This window comes from Cololabis saira, chromosome 3, assembly GCF_033807715.1.
Source record: "Cololabis saira isolate AMF1-May2022 chromosome 3, fColSai1.1, whole genome shotgun sequence".
In the NCBI taxonomy this organism is placed as follows: domain Eukaryota; kingdom Metazoa; phylum Chordata; class Actinopteri; order Beloniformes; family Belonidae; genus Cololabis; species Cololabis saira.
This window is the reverse complement of record NC_084589.1, coordinates 18518057-18532573: the sequence shown is the minus strand read 5'-3', so window position 1 is coordinate 18532573 and position 14517 is coordinate 18518057. Positions and strand designations below refer to the sequence as shown.

The 14517-nt window shown below is 41.2% G+C and overlaps 1 protein-coding gene across 1 annotated transcript in view; it reads left to right on the top strand.

Moving 5' to 3' along the window:
• Window positions 1–14517, top strand: part of LOC133440929 (A disintegrin and metalloproteinase with thrombospondin motifs 16) — a 68101-nt gene that overhangs the window by 29524 nt on the left and 24060 nt on the right. Inside the window, exons 10-13 of the mRNA XM_061718272.1 lie at window positions 4500–4653; window positions 9304–9399; window positions 11850–11998; window positions 13931–14103. Of these exons, the coding sequence (XP_061574256.1) occupies window positions 4500–4653; window positions 9304–9399; window positions 11850–11998; window positions 13931–14103 (572 nt within the window). The remainder of the gene's footprint in view (window positions 1–4499; window positions 4654–9303; window positions 9400–11849; window positions 11999–13930; window positions 14104–14517) is intronic.

Genomic DNA, 14517 nt, shown 5'->3' with positions numbered 1-14517 from the left:
TGTTAGAATAATTGTCCAATTACTCATTATATGAGTCAACTAATTGATAAAAAAATTTGCCCGATATATCGTTTTAAAAATAATCGTTTACCTCCAGCACTACTGTTTATGAAATCAGCAATGTTTTTCCAATCTTCTGTTGTCCAATTTTGGTGAGCCTGTGTTAATTGTAGCCTCAGTTTCCTGTTCTTAGTCAACAGGAGTGGCACCCGGGTGGTCTCCTGCTGCTGTAGCCCATCCACCTCAAGGTTCAACATGTTGTGCATTCAGAGATGCTCTTCTGCATACCTCGGTTGTAACGAGTGGTTATTTGAGTTACTGTTGCCTTTCTATCAGCTCGCCCCAGTCTGGCCGTTCTCCTCTGACCTCTGGCACCAACAAGGCATTTGCTCCCACAGAACTGCTGCTCACTGGATATTTTCTCTTTTTCGGACCATTCTCTGTAAACCCTAGAGATGGTTGTGCGTGAAAAGCCCAGTAGATCAGCAGTTTCTGGAATACTCAGACCAGCCTGTCTGGCACCAACAACCATTTTCCCCATTCTGATGCTCGGTTTGAAGTGCAGCAGATCGTCTTGACCATGTCTACATTCCTAAATGCATGGACAGGTGTAGGGCTGGGCGATATGGACCAAAAGTCATATCTCGATATTTTCTAGCTGAATGGCGATACTTGATATATATCGATATTTTTTCTGTGCCTTAATTGGGGTTTCCCCCAAAGCATTATAGCATAGCATCTCTGTTAGCTTCATTTTTTTCTGAGGCAAACCCTTAAAAAAACAGTCAGTTTTAATACAAAGCCTCGTGCCAAATGTCACACAGGTTCCTTTATTAACAGAGGTCTGCACAATATCAAAATGTATAAAACAAATGAAATAAAAATAAACTGCCTGCATATATATATATAGAATAAAAATGCTTCTTGAATAAAATAAAACAAATATCCCTTTCCTGCATAACAATTAAAGTAAAATACACTGTGCAATTAATACAATGTCGACAGTAACAGGCAGACTTTTCCACTGAGTTTGACAGTTGTGCAAATAACAAAACATTTGTGCAAATCTCAAATAAAACATTCAAGTCAATTTGTCACAAAATAAGCTACGGTATATCAAAATAATATAAAAAAAAAAAAAAATTTAAATCAATATAAACAATATTGTCTCGTACCATATCGCGTTATAAAATATATCGATATATATAAAAATCTCGATATATCGCCCAGCCCTAGACAGGTGTATATATGTGTGTGTGTGTATATATATATACAGAGGTGAAGACACACTGCTGGTTCTTGTAGTGTATAAACAAAGATTGCAATTATGAATTCTGCATTACATGAGGACAAAACACCTGGTGAATGCTGTGCATAAAACAGCGGAGCTCCAAACCATGCTGATGATCAAAAGTCTGATGTGGTTGAAATTAAGTGCATTCTTCTTGAGTTGTGGGATTTTAGTGTTGCTAACAGACAATCCAAGACCGAGCTGCCTTTTGTCACCGGTCCCTCTCAGATTTTTTTTTTTTCACAGCCCCCACAGAAAATATATTGATATTTCTTCATCTCTTTTTTTTAAATTTAAGCAGATAGAGCCGACTTTGGCTCTTCCTGTAGACCATGGCTGTAGAATTGGAGGACCCTTTTGTGTAAGTCCATCTCCATGGCGTTTTCATTAGTGACTCTAATGCAGTGGTCTTCAACCCTGGTCCTCAGGACCCCCTGTCCTGCATGTTTTAGATGTTACCCCGCTTCAGGCTTGAAGACCACTGCTCTAATGTTCACGCGGTTCAGTTCCTGTCGGTAGAGAAGCTGGTAAAGACTCCCCTTTCCCTATTCAGCTCCTTCTCATCTAACATAAGACCAGTAATGGCAATTGATGGTGCATCTGAAGTGGAATGTGTTCAGATTGAAAAAGAATGGGGTAAATATATATCCTTCTTCCATGGAGAGCCCACCATGCTTCAACGTGTCAGATACACGGTTACGAAGTCTCACATGCTGCTGCTGATTGTTACTAAGACATTCAGTCTACTCCAGCTGCTTCCAGCTTCCTCCTGAGAAGTGCTGGTTGGATTGTGGAAAAGCACTGGAGAAGTTAATAAACATGACCCTCACAGCGCTGCCGATGCGTGAGGGTGCTCGGTGCTGCAGGTAGCTGACTGCTTGCCCCACACCAATGCCTGGACGGTATGTGAACTGGAGGGGGTCCAGCTCTCTGCTTGCCAGGGGGTGGAAGTTGTGGATGAATCTGATCCTCCCCATGACCTCCATGAGGTGAGAGGTTGGCTGTATGAGCCTGAGGTGGTTGAGCTCCACGGGGCATGCGGTTTCTGGAACTATTCCCACTCTAGAAGTTTCCCCCAGTCTTTTCAATTCAGGCCAAGCTGTTATCCACCTTGTAGATGTGCATAACCAGCAGCCTTTTTCTCTACTTATGTCCTTTTTGGAGTCCCGACTATCCCAGCTCATCTTTGTCTCCAGATTCTTAAAACATTTTGTCCTCATAAAGCTCCAGCCCATCTCTAAAGGTGCTATGCATACTGTTATATTGTGTTTTATTGTTTAGCTGTACTTTGTGGAGATATTCAAAATGCTTAAGTTGACAAATTAGTTATGTATTTGTTATTCACAATTATTATTTTGTAGTTTAATCTAAGTTATGTATATATATATATATACGTATATATATATATATATAAATCTGCATTTATTAAGGCAGCAGAAATAACTACAAATGTCAGGTGATTGTGTGACAGCAGTATGTCCCATTAGTGTTGTATAAAAAGCTTTAAGCCTTGTCTATCTGTGAGTCCTCTGCAGAGAGACACCACAGGGAAGGTTAGTTTTGAGTGAGTTTTGAATCCTTCAATCCAATTGTGAATCTGAAAGCAACCTTTATTGTAATGTGTATTATAGTATCACCAGCAGGTTAGTTTAGCCAGCCAAGATCATGTCAGCTCAGCTTGAATAAATACTGCTAATAAAGACACAATGACACTACATTTTATTAAAATGAAATTGGACACTTCTGTTTTTTAGGTGAAGCCCAGACGACTGTACAAACAACACAGTGGACAGATACACAAACAACGCTTAAGCACACAGAGTAAACGTGGACATTTTCCTAAACACAAAGTGGTATTTATAAATTAGAAACATGCAGTGAGAATGTGTGTATGCCACAGATTCTTCAGAGCTTCATAAACAGTTCAGCCTGGTATGCAGAACTGGACAAAAAAAAATACAGACCTAACAAAATAATACAACGTTTTGAGAAGAACTTTATAATAGTGAATTGTAGTGAATTGTACTTTACAGACTTGGTAGACTCAGATATGGCCCTCAATGATTGGAATATCTTGAATAAAAAGACGTTTTTAAGGTGATAGTCTGACTGTTGCTATTCTCAACAGTCCTGCAGTGGGATGATGTAATTAAAGTAATTTCACCTGCCACAGTAAAATTCTTGGTTGGCATTTTGTTTCATGCACCAGTGAAGCATGCTAGAAACAAAAAGCGCAGTAATTTCTGTCTGAGAGAGTGGTGGGTCAGGTGATCTGATCTGCAGGGAACACTAGAAAAAAAATGGGTTCTCTTCACATTCCTGTTTTATCTCAAGCAGATGATTATCTTGTGCAAGTAAGTGCTTACATCTTATACCGTGGGGAAAACAATTTGTCCCAAGGCTCTTGCAGAGCTATCAGTGAATATTTAAAACTTCTTGAAGATAATTTGTCATGAAACCTTACAAATTAGCGGAAATCTGGGCGATGTATTTATTTTTTGGGGGCGTGGGGGGGGCCGCCCTACACGCCTTACTTATGTTCCTGCAGATGTGCATAATTAACTGTGAATGTAATCTGTTTTTCAGGATCCTCATTATGTGACTGACATATAATATCAGAATGTTGCACTTGCAGAGCATTGTTCTTTGTAGACACACAGGTCCCATAAAGCTGTGGAATATCTCATAGGTACACATAGACACAAATACACTCTGTTAAAGTAATCAGAACCCCTCGCTAACATAATGAACCATTCCAGCGCTTTTGCCTTTCGGTGCTCTTTCCACCATATTTTAGCTTTATATTCCCCTGACTACAGTGTTTAAGTTGTAAAACATCTCAGTTCAGAAACCAGTGATATCAGTTAACATTGGAAACCCCCTGCTGGGGTAAGAGCATGAGTGATACGGGCAATGACTTTTTATGTCTGTCATAATTAAGTGTCTGATGCATTAAAACCATCACTTTCAGGTTTTGAGTTTGCCAATTTGTTTTGTTACCGGGGCAACACTTTACAGTTGCTCCAGTGGTGGGAGCAGCAGGACATGTGTGTGCTCGCTGTTGTGGAATTTCTTTGTGCACAACAACGAGCCTCAATACACCATCCACTTTATATCATTGCATTTCTCTATTCTTTTTACCGTGTGCTCTCTTGAGGTTATTATCCTTTACTCATTTTCTTTTTTTACCTCCTCTCTAACCTTCCAGTACTGCCCAGGCTTTGTGCCTATCAGACGAACCAAAGGCAGTCAAGGAGTATCAGTACCCAGAGAAGCTGCCGGGCGAGATGTACGATGCAGACACGCAGTGCAAGTGGCAGTTTGGGGAGAAGGCCAAGCTATGCACCCTCGATTTTAAAAAGGTAAAGTGCATTTTGACCCCTATGTGCCTTCCTGTGATGATGGTAAAAATGAAGAATCCCAGCCCGTCATATGATTCTCTGAGGAGTTTGGTCAGCAAACCCACAGTATTCCAATTCCTAAGAAAAAAATGATGCATTGCTTCATAGGAACAGAAAAACCTGAGAGCAGGATGGGATGAATGAGGCAGAGGAAAAAGGGGATAAAAGGAAAGGAAGGATGAGACTAACTGGTTAGGGTTACATGACCTCATGCATACTCTCACCCATGCACTCATACATGTGCACACACACACACACACACACACAAACACACTAAATAAACAGTGAGAGTTTTAATTCTCCCCATGAAATACTCAGTGGGACAGATGACTAAATATATGCTGGCGCGTTGCCAATGGGAATCGCTCTGCAATGCCCTCCCATTGTCTCATTACTGGTGAGCTTGCTGATCACAATACTCTTCCACATATTCCATCCATCCATCCATTATCTGTACAAGCTTCTTCCTCTTCAGGGTCATTGGGAGCCGGATCCTAACCCAGTTCTCTTCAGTCAAAAGGTGGGAGTTCCTCCTGGAGAGGTCACCAGTGTATTGCAGGGCCACATATAGAGGAACACACACACACACTCACTCCTGTGGTAAACCTAGATTCATCAATCAGTCTAATGTGGATGTTTCAGGACTGTCAGAGGAAACCAGACTACCTGGAAAAAAAACGTGTGCAAACTCCTTACAGAAAGATGACAGCTGAGATTTGAACTTCTAGCTGTGAGGCAACAGTTTGTTAAATATGTCGACATATGTCTAATAAGGAGCACGTGTGTCTTCACCAGGAGGCTGCCAGATCTCAGCGAGCCACACGGTGTCACATTAATCCAATAAACTCTGGCACCACATTGTGCTGTATGCATATGGATTGTGCTCTGCTTCCCCTCTGCTATCTTTTTCCTGTCTGCAACTTCATGGCTGTAGTTCTCTTATCAGCTGGTATCATTATCTAAACAAGGCTGCTGCAGATGCAACTCAAATAGGTTTTCTTCTATGTTGATTCTTCGGTGTCCTTATCATAATAATGGTCATCTTTAACCTCATCTCAATTCAGTCCATAGGAACATTACTCTGAGTCAAAGCCACAGATTCTAGCTTATCACACACTGGTCATCGTTCATCTGGAAGGTTTATGTGGGAAAATGTCTCGTATGAACAAACGAGTAGAAACTATTGTGATCTCCATCATCACCTGTTGTGAAATCACACAAACAAGGTTTGACCAGTAAAGGAGCTTGAAACACTGGGTGAAATGTCCAAGAAATCACCTGCTGTGATAGTCCAAAAAGATTTATGTCAGGCTAATTGTTTATTCTAAATTGTGCATGGGAGTGAGTGTGAGAGTGAGGTTGTTGGTCTATACGTGGCTCACTGGTGATCTGTCCAGGCTGCACCCCTGCCTTTCACCTAACTAGAACATCTATAAGTCCCAGCACATCCCTGTGACCCTGAAAAGGAAGAAGCAGGTTTGGATAAAGGGGGGATGAATAGATAGTCTTGACAACGCAACAGGTTTATGCATAATTGTATTTAGTTAACACTTGTTTTCACTTAAAATTGACCAGTCATGTCTGACCCGTGTTTTTGTTTGTTGGTTTTTCACTTCTAGCCTGTTTCCATCTGGTTCTTATCTGATGCGTTCTTATCATATTTAGGTTGTTATTTAATTGTGAGTTATTTTAACTTAATGAGATATTTTTTTAGTTATTTGCTATTTAAATGGATTTATTTATCAACTAAAATGCTCATTTTCTTTTCTTTAACAATGTCAAAGTGTGAAATTCTTGTAAAATAGATCTGGTCCCCCTCCCGTTCAAAGCCATTTCCACTGGTACAGAAGCTACCGAACCAATGGAAATGGGATGAGGGCTTTATGCACTGACTGGTACAGGAGTGGCTATGGATCACTACTCAAAAAAACCGAGATGGCTGAAGAAGTAACAATAACACTTTGTTTTACTGCAAAACCGGTCATTCACCAGTTTTCCCAGCAGAGTTATATTGGTTTGGGATTTTTTTGATAGTTTGTTTGATTGTTTCAGTTTAGTTTCAGTTAGCTGAACATGCCCATCAGTTTTAGTTTCAGTTTTAGTTTTGAAACATTACTCAGTTTTAGATTAGTTTTAGTTTTTGAGGTATTGACTCACAAATATTGAGAAAACAAATTTTAGGATGAAGGAATCCTATCAACATATTTTTTTTTTAGTAATTAGAAAAATTAAGTACCAAACATTAAAAAAAACAAGACAAGAAACTACAGTGGTAATTTTACCTACAGTTTTATTTTGTTCCAGTTATGTTTTGGTTTTTATTTAGTTTAAGTTTTATAAAACATCAACAACTAAAGTTATTTCTATTTTCGTTACCAGGATTATTTTTTCCCCGTTAGCTTTAGTTTCAGTCTTATTTTTGTTATTCTGATAACTCTGGTTCCTAGTCCACTGCACGCCATTCTGAATGTCTTGTGTTGATACTAGTCAAGTTGTTGCCGTTCCTGCGTCACATGTCTGTTTCTCTGACTGGTTGTATGCCTATCGTATGTGTACAGGTTTCTTATGTGTCTGTTGCTACTGCCCCCTGGCAATCAAAGTTGAATCCAGACTAATACTTTGTGGCAGATGAATTATTTATATCAAAGAGTGAAATAATTAGAATAGCTTCCCAGTTGACACATTTGCCCACATCTTGCCACTTGATGCCAACATTTAACAGATCGATCTCCCTTTGTTGCAGCGCACACATTACGCACATCCCCCGGTTCAGACAGTCTGAACCGGGGGATGTGCGTAATGTTTGCGCAGTTTGAAGCAGATGCTGTTAGTAGTAAATACCAGGAAAATGAAATATAGACCGTTTCCACTTTTTATCTTTCATGTCATTTTGGTATATTATTATGCCTGGGGGGTTCATGCACGATTGCAAGTGATCTCTATTTTAATATTTCATCTCTCCTGAGATCTGGGCTACTCCAAAGGCACTCTGGGCTGCAGGCCCCCGACTCTCAGCCTTAATGACCCGTATGTGCGAGCATCTACATCATGGCCCCAGACGCTTAGCACTACACACTTCACTTTTCTTTTCCCAGTAGACAGATGTTGCCTCTTATTTAGTTTCCGCAAAACATCAATCTGAAAAAGAGGCACAAGTTTTATTTCTGTGAAAATTGATGTAAAAAATCTTTGTCAAGAACTATAGTTTGGAGTTGCATTTACAATGTCACATAAAACTTTACCATGCAGAAAAATCATTATGTTCATGTTGGGCAGAGGCGGAGTTAATACCTCCAGCGTTAAACCTTCAGTTGGACAGCCAGGTCACCAGCGCTGCTTTACTCTGCTGCTGTACCATTCATCACCACCTGCATTTTTGCTGCATGAACCAATGCAGACAAGATGGTAATGTTTACATGCACAAATCCTCTCTGACTGCTTGTATATAAATAATAGAGAATCTGTCCAAGATATGTGATTTGATTTGCAGTTTAGAAACAGCCTGAGGATCCATGTATTATTTCAGCCATGACATATGCTTGTGCACTTGGTAGCAACAAGGCGCATATAGGGCAGAAAAATCCCCAAGCAGTCGTTATGCTTACTGTCTGTCAAGACACTTCTTACTCATAAAAAAAAAAAACATGGAAGAATCCGCCTCAGCGGTGCAGTTCATTGTGTCATGAATTCATATTCTTTTGAAACTTTTTTGGCAGGCTTTATCAAGATAAGGTGCAGCCGAAACAAATGATACTCTCCATTGGTGTGTGCAGTTAGACAGAGGTGGGTTATGCAATAAAAGGAAGCAGATAATTCACGCAGGTGTCTTTTTTTCTCTTTTTTTGGGTTCTCTCACACTCTGTACATCATCTCCCCCTGTCTCTGCTTGTCTAATACTTATGTCGGTAACCCTCTCTGCCAGTTTTACTGCTACCAAAATCCTGAGCAAGCAGAACGGCAGCAAAAAAATAGGTCTCGGGATGAATTCCATGGTGACTCTTGGCAGCAATAAACTGAAACCGAGGTGCTTCTCACCATCTGCACTGAGTTGTCAAACTCTGAAATAGTAATTTGGACAATAGCGAAGTGGACATGTTGCAAAGTAGCAGGCCATGTTTCCCAGGCAATGCGAGCGGGGAAACTCCCCAGTGATCCCTCCTGAATCTTTTGGGCAATGTCCAGAATCAGAGTCATGACCTAAAGCTTGGTGGGACCACTGTGCCCTCTTAAATGTATCTTAGTGTTCTGTGGCTACATTTCCTCAACATGTATTGTCTGGTGGTCAGGGAAGATAATTAATGCCACATATTGCTGTATCTTTAATGTAACACTTCAAATATATAGTATATGAGCCACTGGGTTTGGTTTAATTTTTCAAAAACATTGTTATTCTGACTCCATAAGAATAAATATTTGGATGTACGTGATTGCTGCACGCACAGGCCTTGCCAGAGGCGCATGATTCAGACAATCTCTGATGCAGCAGAACCCAAGAAACAAAATAGCGGTGATATAAATTATTGTTCCCCCTAATTGCTCGCTTTGTTTACAGCTGCTGTGGGGAAAATCCTGGTAATCTCATCTCTTTTCTTTTCCCTAATGTGGTTCCAGGATATCTGCAAGGCTCTGTGGTGCCACCGTGTTGGGAGGAAGTGTGAGACCAAATTCATGCCAGCTGCTGAGGGCTCTGCCTGCGGCCCCAATATGGTGACTGAACATGTTTGTCTGTCCGCGAGTGTTTGTCTGCAGGACACGAGGGGTTTCTGGGGATATACACACACACAGGCTTTATTACTACAAAAGTGCTATCACATGAGTACCATGGGAAGCACACTTGGGTTTTTTTTGTAATCCATCGCCTTTGAGGAAGTAAAGATTGTCACTAATTATGTTTGGAAAAAGGCTCTCTTTCATTTGGGGTTAAGAGTTACTAATCATTCCACCATTAGCATGACCTTTATCTCAGCTCAAGGGACCAACCTTAGTCCTGCCACTAATTGTCTTTAGGAAAACTTTGCATTGTTTTACCAATCAGGTCGGTATTGTTTTTTTTTTCTCTCTTTTCTGTTTTTGCTTGTTTTATGTCTCAGATCATTACGCTGTTCCACGGTGACTTATAAATAAATCTGCACCCATTGCTTTGTGGGTTTAGTCAGGAAAAAAAAAAAAAAAAAAACACACTTTTTAAGAAAATAACATAAACAAGAACATTAAAAATTACAGTTGTAGAGTTTCCCACTTTGTATTATTAGACGCAACTAATGTGATAGTGAATTTTCCTTTTGACACAAGAATTGTTGTTTTTTTGTTTTGTTTTATTGTTGTTTTTTTATTTTTTTACTTCTTCTTCTTTACTATTTGGGTACAAAACACATGAACTGTGTAGCATTTAGTACAGGCTAAAGCTTGTAGAAAGAAATGTTTCACGCAGAGAAAAGGCACATTCCTTCTCCAAGGACCTCTGAGTCAGTAAATCACCCGGGACAAAGAGAGACACGATTATATATAGCAAACTGTTTGAATATAGTCTATAACAAAAGGAAACGTTATTGACTGTTTCGGTGTTATATAGTGCTAATATCTCTTTGAGTCTTGCCATTTGGAGACAAAGGCTTTGAACTCAGGGATGCTGTACTTCTTTTTAAAGCATTAATTTACACACCAGAGTCCACGTAGCCCAGGGTAAAGTATTAAACCCACTTGTAAGCTCATTTTAGATAGAGTTCACTTGAGTGCAGTGTGAATCAAACCCCTGTACCCCTCTCTCCTTTCTTTATTTCCCCTCACAAAACAGCTAGTTTGTTGTGAATGTGGCAGAAACATGCCATTGAGGTTTGGAGCAAAAAGACAATCTGTGCCCTTTGTTTATTCTTCATTTCTCTCCTGCCTTTCGTTCAAGATGATTCTCCCCCCAAGGCTTGCTCCCCCGACACCCTCCCCTCTGCGTTTGCTTCTCAGGGTACCGTGGTTGATGGTTTCATCTCACCCTCTCCCTCCAGAGGACAATTAGCTGAATGCAAACAATGACAGGCTCACAGCAGAGGCATGCCACTCAGCTGTAGCGGAGAAACTAGAGGGGAAATCAGCTGTTCTCCTCCTTAGTCGAGGAGCCTGAGAATATTTGGAGAGGTTTGTCTTAATGTGTGTGAAAGGGGGAGTCCGAGTCTGTGTGTGTTTCAGCTTGTATACTGGCATGAGCGCGCAGTGAGAACAAGAACAGCTGAGCACATACCACAATATCAGCGCCCCTGCACGGTGCTGGAGGTGGAGGTGGGGGGTGGATGCTGTTTGGGACATTTTCAGTGAAATCATGCTCCGTGTGGAGTCTTTGATTGCTCGTCTGGTTAATGACCAAGCCTTGTGGAGATACATTTTGTAAATACACTCAGCGCAGAGAGACATGCCTGCCCCGAAGGACCTTCCATCATCTCGTACACGGCGGGCTGAAAAACTGTACTTTATTATTCCTTTTCCTGCCTCGCTTCGTTTGTTTGCTGAACGCATTTGGAAGTGTTTACTTTTGGAAAGCATTTCGGTCAGTGTGGCCTGATTCGGAGCGTCGTGGATTCTGAGGAGGTATAATCGTGAAGCCCAATAAAGCTCACTCTCTGGAGGGTGAGGAGAAGCAACTGTTAGCGTGTGTGTAGATCTGAACACTCATCAGGCCACCGGCAACCACTCTGGGAAGAGAATTTTACTTTTCAAATCAAAAAAACATGAGAAAATGTTGAGTATCAATTCTGTTCCAGATCGAAGTAAAACCCAGATATGAATACAAATAAATAAGTGATTAAAGGAAATTCTCCACCCTTACATTTGATTTGCACTGGAAAAAAGTCAAATTATCTCAGTCTCTTGGCACATATTTATTCCTTTTTTTAATGTTACTGCATCAATTTGTGAACAGCTGGCAGCCGTTTTTTACTGTGACCTTTCTTTTTTGTATGTATGTGTTTTAATTTTACTGCTTTTATAAAGAGCAAAGTAAAATGTTTGAGGAGAGACCGTTTTTTTTCCACATGTTCACGATAGAAAAGAATGTAAACCACAGTTTCACTGATAGTTTGTATGCGAACATATTATATATTTATCTATTTGCAGGGTTGCTCTTCTTTTCATCCTTCTTACAAATGTTTATCATCCCTTTTATCCCTCAGTGGTGTCGCAGGGGCCAGTGTGTGAAACAGGGTGACGAGGGCCCGAAGCCCCAGCACGGCCACTGGTCGTCGTGGTCGTCGTGGTCCACCTGCTCCCGGAGCTGCCAGAGCGGAGTCACGTCCCGCGAGAGGCAATGCAACAACCCCAGGTAGAGAAACCTGCAGGGAGAGTATCGAAAACAATACACGTCAGCTGTAACAGATAAAAGTCTGCATGCACGTGATGACGCTGGTATAAAGTGGAGGGGAAATGAACCTAACAGAGAGAGAAGTGGCAGCATGCCTAGCTGAATTTAGTGCTAAAGACACTTTATGGCGTAGTTTTAAAACGTAGTACTCAAAAGAAAGGATGGAAAATAAAGCTGTATTTGGCTTATGATACAGCGAAATTAACTCAGGCTTTATGTTTCTCACACACAGATTTTGTGACTGTTTCATCATTTATTTGGAAAGAAGTAGTTCATCATCTTTGTCTGTTTATTTATGATGAACACAAGTATTGCAATAGTTGTATCACGTTGTTTTCAATTAAGTCTTAACAGGAGAATAATCATTTCCGGATGGGTGGTAACTGTGTTGTTCTTAATTTGAATAGAAAAATACAGTCTTCTACCTTTTTCTTGCTGTTTTTTCAGGTAACAGATTAGTTTAGAGTCGGCAGTACGTTAATCCAGACAAGATACTCGACAACTGAAAAACTGTTTATAACGTTTGACATCTTCTCATGTCTCAAGACTCTAAAGCCGAAGTTTTAGATCACAGAATAAATACTGGGCATCTTTCAGAATCACTCCTTACATAAATACATGCCAGATTGTTTAGCGAATGACAACAAAGCTCCTAAATAGTTGCTCGTTCAAACTGTCTCGAGGAACTTGAAACAGACAAGACTAACGACTTGTCATCAATCATGTCGGCTTAATCCCTCTAAACAGAAGGATGGCCACAGCGGATCATAGTCCGCACATCCACTTGGCCCCATTTTATGACGGACGCCCTTCCTGACGCAACCCCACAAGTATGGGGAGAGACAAAACCTCTCACGGGCAAATTAGCGTTGTCAATCAACCTAGACATGCATGTTTTTGGACTGAGAGAGCCAACGCAGGCACGGGGGAGAACATGCAAACATGCTCCACACAGAGAGGCTCCCGCCGGGTCCGGGAGTCAAACCAAGAACTTTCTTGCTGTGAGCAACAGTCCTAACCACTTAGCCATCACGCTGCCCACAAGACTAACGACTTGTGTTTTATTAAACATGTCTGATTTTGCTGTAACACAATAATGTGTAAAATGTCGCTCTGATTGCCACCTTGAACCTTACAGCTTGAGATCTCTTGAGCGAGATTCTTTAAGACTTTAAAATCGCTGGTAAAATTGTTAACCGTAAGATTGGCGTGAGACATGTGATTAAAATAATGAAGAACATCTATTCCCTCATCCCTGATCTGTTTATTTAGTTCTCCAATTCATCCGTCACTCAGGATTGTTTTCATAGTGAGTCAGGGGGGCTTATCCTAAATGCTGGGACTTGATCTTTTTCATAACAAGATCCTGACAAGTGGGAGGCTAAATTAGCCGAAAGGCTCTTAGGAGAACTGAAGGGCAGGACCGATGGTGGCGGAGAGCTAGGGGAAGAGGGGAGACAGGGGAGATTTCAGAGAAAGGATTAAAAATGTGAAAGATGAAACGTAGAGATAAGAAATGAAAGAGTCTTGAGATGTAGAGACTGATAAGTGGCGATGTGATTTGACGCTTGATAAAGGTAATTGTCCCGTGGAAGGGATTTTTGGAAACGCAGCCCCAGGAAATACACCTGTGTTCAGAGAAATCTCCACACGGTAACTCTCACACTGACGCGCAGTTGGAGAGCGACTTAGGAATTAGTCATGATGGGACAATGAAGCTCACTGTTCTCTGTTTTGTGGCGGTTTGAATTTAGCTTTTTCTCTGTATATCAAACAGAATCATGACAGAACTCTGGAATCTGCTCTCATCTGAGTTGAACGTTAACACGTGCAGACAAGACGACAGAGAACATGAATAAAACATTAATAGATACGTGTGCCATGTATTTGCAGACCTGTATATGGTGGGAAGTTCTGCGAGGGTTCTCCCAAGTTGTACCAGCTCTGCAACACAGAGGCCTGTCCCCCCAACACCTCCGACTACCGAGCACAACAGTGCGCTGAGTTCAACAGCAAGCAGTTCAGAGGCTGGTACTACACCTGGAGACCGTACACCAGAGTCGACGGTGAGGCCGCTGTCCCACTTCTCAGTATGTCACATTGCACGCAAAGATGTTTGGGTGGACTCTTGTCTTTCTCCTGACGTATTTACATCCATCCAAGGGGAATCAATTTACTGACCCTCTATAAAGATTGGTGGGGATATAGCTGCACTCACCTTGGTAGGGGCCGAGCACTGACTGTGCGAAGGCCCTATTGTATCTTTAGGAATTTTTATTTCCTTGTTCTTCTTCCGACGAAATAAGGGCCTTTTTCCCCCCTAAACGTGCCCCAAAAGTCCCACAATTTTTCATGCAAGCCAGGCCTGGCGAAAAATTTGATATTTAATGGTTTGCATTAATGGGCGTGGCCTAATGGCTCAACAGCGCCCCCTAGAAAACTTCATGCCTCAAGCCCCACAATACGGTTTGATGTACATG